We start from the raw sequence: 7296 nt of genomic DNA, 5'->3' as shown, positions 1-7296 counted from the left end.
AAACCATAAACCATTCAGAGATTTATAATGCTTTTTTAATGATCAGCCCTTCTAGGTGTTGAGCAGCTCGTCTGAGATCCTGAGTCTTCTGGCTGCCTGCTGAAATCAACAGGAATAAGGGGCAGGGGTCTCAGTATCACATGTCTTTGTGCCCACCAGGATGAAACTTATCACACCGGTTATCTGCCTCAAGCAAAGGAAAGCTTGGGATTTTACCGCACTGCTCTGATAGTGTGCCCCAAGCCCCAAAGCAAGGACACTTGACTCAACCACTGTTTCATAATGTGCTTAAGAATAAAAATGCATTGTGCATTTGTGTGCATTTCATGCCCTCTTAAGGTAGGTATAGCAAGTAACCTTGTGTAAGAAACCATGTTGATTGCTTCCTTCCCTCTGCGTACCTAAATGTGTTCCCTTCAAATTTTATCTGTCCTGAGACTATTTTAACTAATGCAGTACTATCCAATGCACCAGTTGGTTCAGTGGCATCGTATCATGCACAAACATCTGTGGACGCAGAGTGCTGTCAGAGGAAATGTCCCATGTTCTGCGCTTGGAAGGACTGTCCCCCTTCCCTGGTGCCATGACCCAGAGACAATGTCAATGTCTCAGGTTTATTTTTGCAGCTGGAGTCAATGGCATATTCATATACTCTGCCCTGTGCTGACAAATTCAGCCTACATTACTCATTCTCGTTAAATTCAATGGGATTATCCTCATGATAAGGGGGATACAAGGCCAGTCATTACGCTTTCATTTTTAACTTGCTGTACTTTGGTTTTAAATCAAAAGCAACTTTTTTAAGCTCCAGAGAGCACCTATGATATGATCTGAACTCAGCGATTCTCATTTAATGGACCAAACCAGTCCATTCAAGCATCATCAAGGATCTTGTGATAATGTTGCAAGAGTTGGTTACAATGGAAATGACTCTCTGCTCTGGATGTGGGAAGAGAGCACAGAAAAACCCAGCCAAGACAGATTAACTCCTCCAGCCAGCCAGGAAGCAACCACATGCTTAAAGATGCACAAAATTTATTTTAAAAATCCAAACTTGGTCTGGTGAAAAACAGGAGCGTTAATCCCTATATACTCATGTCATGAAAAATATTGCTATTAATAGGACAAAAGCATGAACAATAGCCACAGTCCCTCTCTCTTGTGTGCCTCTTCAGGGATGAAGAGTTTCACTACCTCCCTTGCTAACATTCTGGGGTTTCCAACCCATTTCTAGAGCAATTTACTCAGCATCTGGTGCACCTTCAATCTAAATTTTGAAAAAAGCAGCTGACCCAACCTGCTCCCACTTAAGTCAATGACAGAACTCCCATTGACTTCAAGGAGAGGAAAAGCAGACCGGTTGTTAACAGGGAAGTGGTGCCTATTGTTCAGCGGAGCATGTCGGACTGGTGTGTAGCAACTTCATGAGCATCAAAGGGAGTTACTAGAGGAAATCCCCTGAATATTTATGCGATAGTTGGAGGGGAGGGCTGTTTTTCCCTCTCCCACATATCTCTACTGTGACATGTTAGCTAGGTGAACGCACAGTCTTCTTACAACTTCAACAACGCTTACAGACCCTCGGGTTTCCCTTCGTACCCTCTGCGGTGGAAGTAGCCTGATGGAAAAAGAGGCCTGCAGCATATCGTGGTTCTTCACGGGTTTCCAGAAATATTGAGTCATCTTCAAGAGCCACTGTGGTCTCAGTGGATTTGCTATAGTGCTGCTACAGTGTGTGTGAGTTTGTGTGTGTGTACAGAAATAATCTGTCCAAATTCGCTTTGGGAGAGCTAAAGGGGAACCAGTTACATACTGGGGTTTCCCAGAGATTTCCAGTGAGATCAGAGGAGCTCCCAGGAGGGATTCAATACAAACAGAACAACCCAATATTACAGTGTATCTAGTTTCACACAGGTTTTAATTAAATGGGGCCAACAAGATCTAAGCCTGCATCCTCACCATAATTTACAAATATTTTTTTTTTTTTAGACAGCACATCAACTCTGTCCATATTACCAGGATTCTGGGAAACAGACGAAGTGTAACCATAATGTGTGCTTTAAGGCCCATATATATTCCCACCTAATGAGACTCGGAGACTGCAGGGAGTGAAGTTTCACAGAATAAAAGCAACGACTGCAGCAGAATTGTGATCATCCGGCCCACAGCTAATGGAAATACATCTTCCCATCACATCGTCATAATGTAGCATACAAATCTGGACCTCAGTCAGACAGAGATTTACACCACACACTTAGTGTGCCGAGAGGAGCCCAGCTGCCATGGATGGCACTGGTAATGTGGGACAAAATACGGAAAACAAGAGTGTGAGTATTTGTAAGCAGAGCCTCAAAACATATGTTCTTAAAGGGCGAGAGAGAATAAAGTGTGCTTCATTATACACTTCAGATGCTCCAGTCTCACTGCTCATTCAAGTTCTGGGTTTGACAGCTTCCCACTGTATCCTTTATATATCACCCGTTGTGACCAAGCATTGAGGGGACGTGCAATCATTAATCACCATTATGGATTTCTTCCCTTCTCTTGGGTTTGACTTACAAGCTTAGGAGCAGATCCTCCAGTCTTTACTCCTTCCCGCGGTCCTTTGCCCAAGCAATCAGCCCTACTTCACTCACGGAGATCTCGAAGTGCTGCAGCATCTGTAGGATCGGGCGCTGAGTTTCTTACACCAGCATCCCATTCAAATATGCAATGGCTCTTAATCCTTAGCAGGAATTAACAGAAAGTTTGAACACTGCATTATTAAATTAAAAGGTTACAATCTGCCACAAAATGACTTAAGCAGGACTCGGGAGTATGTGTCTGTTAATTTTAATGCTGTCTCAAAGTACAGAACTCCGGACATTTCCAGCATCATATTTAAAACATAGTACATCTACTAATACGTGATCTGGTGCATTAATGGACCAAATTAAGTTACAGGTATGAATTTTACATAAAACGGATTAATATTATATGTCATGGAGGAATTTTAAATACTCCATCTCCATGCATTTTTAATAGTTATGTGCTCTAATTTAATGTTCCCAGGCATTGCTTTGCGTGAAGTCCCGAAACCCTCATCCTTCCCCCTCTCCCCCCCCCCGCTCCCTCCCTCCCCCTCAAGTTTTGCCTGGGATTTTCCCTGCCTTTAAACCGGTATCCCGAAGTCCCTCAAGACATGTGTAAAGCCGAGCTGGGTCTCCCGACACCGAGAGGATAAAAACGCGTTTCACGACCCGAGGAGATGTCACCCCCTCCCCGGGGGGGGGGGGGCGTCCGTCTTCTTCCGGGCGGGCGGCGGGGAGCGGCGCCGGCCGCGCAGGGCTGCGCTCGTCCCCGCGGAGCAGCGCGCCGGACCGCGGGGGCGGTGCCGGGAGCCGCTGGGCGGTGGGTCCTGCCCGCATTCCCGCAGTCCTTCCTCCCCGGGACCGCCTTCTTCCTCCTCCTCCTCCTCCTCCTCCTCCTCCTCCTCCTCCTCCGCCGCCGCCACCGCTGCCACCGCCTCCTCCCCGCGGCGGTCAGCGCCAGCCGCCCGCCCCCTCCAGCAGCGCCACCGCCCCCCCGGCCCCGCCGCCATTGGCCAGCGCCGCGTTCCAGGGGGGGATGCGGCGCCCTGATTGGCTGCGGCGCGGTGCCGCGGCGCCCTCCCGCGCTGCACTCGCCTTGCCCCGCCGCGGCAGCGCCCCCGCCTCCCCCCGGCACCGCCCGCCGCGCCCCGCGCTATATAGCGGGCGGCGCGGTCAGCGACGGAGGTAGAGGCGGTCGTGGTTGTAGCTGAGCAGCCGGGAAGGGAGAGGGTTTGTGGCGGTGCCGCTCGTGTCGCGCGGCCCTGCGAGCATCTCTCGTTATATCCCCGGAGGGGCTGCCGGTAACGCCAGCGAGGCTGCGGCCGTGCCCCGCTCCGGTTGCGTTGCGGGCGGTGCGTTTGCGGCTGCCCGCGATCGCAGGAGGCGGTAGTAGTGGTGGAGAGGGAGGTCTCCCTCCCTGCGGCACCATGAAAGCCGTGAGTCCCGTCCGGCACCCCAGCCGCAAGGCGCAGCCCGGCGTGGCGGGCGGGGGCGGGGGACACCCGGCCCTGCGGTGCCTGGCCGAGCATAGCGGCTGCAAGGGGGGCCCGCCGTCGGGCGAGGAGCCGGCGGCGCTGTGCCTGCAGTGCGATATGAATGACTGTTACAGCCGGCTGAGGAAGCTGGTGCCCACCATCCCGCCCAACAAGAGGGTCAGCAAAGTGGAGATCCTGCAGCATGTCATCGACTACATCCTCGACCTGCAGCTGGCTCTGGAGACGCACCCGGCGCTGCTCCGGCAGCAGCAGTCGCCCGCCCTGCACCCGGGCAGCTGTCCTTCGGGCACCCCCAGGACCCCGCTGACAGCCCTCAACACTGACCCGGTAAGAGGTGCGTGCCACGCCAGCCCGCAGTTCGGGGTGCGGAGCGCGGAGGAGGGTAGCGGCACGGCCCGGCGATCATCGCCGGCCGCCGTGGGAGCGTCCCGGTGATGACTCGCTGCTACCGGCACCGTGGCTCTGCCGAGGGGCAGCACACGCCGGAGGGGACGGGGCGGACGGGCGCAGAAATGCCCCGGCGGTGCGCGGTGGATGCCTTCATCTGTCGTACTCGCACGGTGTTTACCGTGTAATTACGGTCTCTCGAGGGAGTAGCTGTAATCGGCGTGTTTGCACACACGGGAGCAGACGCGCTGCTCCTGCGCTTCCCAGCCCGCCGCGGAGCGTAGCGGGTATGAGCGGGTTTGGGGACTGTGCACATCTAACCCCTTCACGCAACGTGCTTGGGGTGGGGGGGAAACGGGGAGCCCAACATCTCTGCTCCGCGGGACACCCAACCCCGGCACCCCGGGGGCGCCCGCAGCCGAGGCGGGGGAGCGGCGTGTCCCGGCAGCCCTGTGTCTCCGGGGCTACCTCGCGTCCGGGCGTGCCGGGTCCGGCGCTGGGCGCCCGCCTGCCGGGAGCGCTGCCGCGGCCCCTTCTGTCCCTCCGGGCTGGTGCCCGCCTGCAGCCGGGGTCTCCCGTGAGCGCTCCCCCGGCAGGGCTGTGGCAGTGCTCTGTAGGCGGAGGGGGGGGATCTAGGGAGTGGGGAGAAATCTCCCATGTCCTTTCCCCCCCGCTTCTAACTCGCCGTGTTCCGTTGCTGCGCAGGCTGGCTCTGTTAACAAGCCGGGCGACAGCATCCTCTGCCGCTGACCGCCGCTCCCCAGGTGAGTGCGGGGCGTTCGCGGGGCCGCGGCGGCGGTGGGGGGAGCGCAGCCCCCCGGGGCGCAGCGCTGGGCTCGGCGGGGCCGCGTCGCCTTTCGCTGGGAACCCTGCCGAAGGGGGACCTCAGCCCGGCGAGAAATATTTGCAGGAGGTTTTGGGGTTTTAGTTTTAAATACTGGGTGGTTATTCTATTTTATTTAATTACCGGGTGTTTTTTTTTTTCTTTTCAAACATTCCCCCCCGCCCCCCCTCCCTGGAGCGCTTCTGGCTGCGGCGTGCAGCTGCGCATCCCTCCGCCTGGCCCAGCCTGGGAGCTGCGGTTGTTGTTTGACCTGGTTTGTTTTGGGTTGTTGATCAAGCATGTCTTGTGTTTTGTTGGTGGCGCCAGTCGGTCTGGAGCGCAGCGGTTCACACACCCCCTCTATTCATTCCTCTCCCACAGGTGTGCGGCGGCGCCGCGCAGAGGCACCGCGGGGGGCGGGCGGCGGCGGGGAAAGGGGGGGGCCCGGCCCGGCCCCGCCGCACCGGAGGAAGGAGCCATCCAACCCCCCCGAGCAGTTCCCATGCTTCATCCCAGCAGAGCCAGCCTTTTCACCGTTTTGCACGTCCGTAGCGGCCCCCCCGCACCCCAGCCCCGTCCGCACCCCCCCCGCCCCGTCTCTTCTCTTCCGACCAGATGTGAGCGGTGTCTCCCGCGGTGGTGGCAGGAGCTTGTCCGACTCGAGCAGGAAAAGTTGCGACTCTGCCCCGGGATAGAGGACCGAGCCCTAAACCAGACTTTAGAAGCGTTATAACTCTTAAGGGACCGAGCAGCTGAATCTTGAAGCTTTACTAATCTAACAGAGCATTTGTAGATATATTTGACATCTATTGTTTAAAATAGATGGATTTTATTCGGGCCCAGGGAACTTTCTTCTCCCTGCAGGAATGTTACATATTGTATAGATAACTGAGTGACATTTCATACTGTGTATATATAGAGATGTTCTATAAGTGTGAGAGAAGTATATGCTTTAATAGACTACTGTAATTATAAAATATTTTTAATTAAATATTTTTTGTAAATATTATAAAGGTGTGTATGTTTTTTTTAAATCTGTGGGAATATCTCTTTAGAAAACCACAGCTCAAGTACAGAGCTGTTAATATGGAAATATCTCGAATGTTTAGGGCTTTTCTTTTGTCCCCGAATGTCCTTTAGACACGGAAGTTACAGCTATAATTAGTGGTCCTGCATGATTGCATGAGATGTCTAATTGCAAATAAACTTGTTTGGAGTCCATACAAACGTGTTTTCCTCAATCTAGACTTAAAATGTTTGTAAGTGTATTATACATTTTGAGACTACACTTTTGTCATTTAGGTGCAGGGGTTTTTAGTGCATTCTATAAAAGTAGCAGTAAGATGTGTTTTTTTACTGAGAACAGAAAGACAAATTCTACCTAGTTTTTGCATTATGGGGGCGATGCTTTAGATCTTTAATCAGCGTTTTTAAAAATCTGCTGTTGCCTCAGATCAAGAAATTTGTTCTGGAACTTCATTTAGCACCACAAGGTTTTATTGCAAACTTGTGTTTCTGCAGCCTATTAATTGCTTAAAAAGTGAAAACAGTTCTCTGCTTGTAACCAAAGGGCAAATCATTAACAAAAACAGTTGCTGTTTCCTTCATCCAAAGAGTATTAATACTGAACTGTAGAAAAGGCACATGGGCAAAGTCATTATGATCAGTGATGTAAATTCATCTTAAAATGAACTTAAGTAGACCAAAAATCGGATAACTGCGTCAAGATTATTTTTCTAGTACAAAATGACTTTCATTTCACTGCAGCTATGTTACAATTAAAATCCTGTTTAATCTCTGTGATGTGTAACTACTACATGTGAACATTAAACTAGATTTACCTGTCTTCAGTTGTGATTCTTCAGCTTATTTCTTCAGTCCTCTGAATTTGCGCATTCTCTTTGCCGTTTTTTGTACATACCATTTGACGGGCGACTCATTTTACAGCAGGCTTTTGTACAATCAAGTCTTACAGACTGTAAACTCATGTCCAGGCTCAGTGAAAGATGCTCATTTGGTG

General features: G+C 52.1%; 1 protein-coding gene across 2 annotated transcripts; it reads left to right on the top strand.

Moving 5' to 3' along the window:
- Window positions 1–3772: 3772 nt before the first annotated feature.
- ID4 (inhibitor of DNA binding 4) lies at window positions 3773–7083 on the top strand. 2 transcript variants are annotated; one of them, XM_068396817.1, is made up of 3 exons: window positions 3773–4393; window positions 5159–5217; window positions 5658–7083. In XM_068396817.1, the coding sequence occupies exons 1-2, from the start codon at window positions 3998–4000 to the stop codon at window positions 5201–5203; spliced, it is 441 nt and encodes a 146-aa protein (XP_068252918.1). In that variant the 5' UTR covers window positions 3773–3997; the 3' UTR covers window positions 5204–5217; window positions 5658–7083. The 2 variants fall into 2 exon arrangements, with proteins under 2 accessions (XP_068252918.1, XP_068252919.1); XM_068396818.1 differs by having other exon boundaries at window positions 3773–4400.
- The last annotated feature ends 213 nt before the right edge of the window (window positions 7084–7296 follow it).

The sequence above is a fragment of the Nyctibius grandis genome, chromosome 3, assembly GCF_013368605.1.
Source record: "Nyctibius grandis isolate bNycGra1 chromosome 3, bNycGra1.pri, whole genome shotgun sequence".
Taxonomy (NCBI): domain Eukaryota; kingdom Metazoa; phylum Chordata; class Aves; order Nyctibiiformes; family Nyctibiidae; genus Nyctibius; species Nyctibius grandis.
Note: the sequence above shows the minus strand (reverse complement) of the source record. Positions and strands in the feature narration are given on the sequence as shown.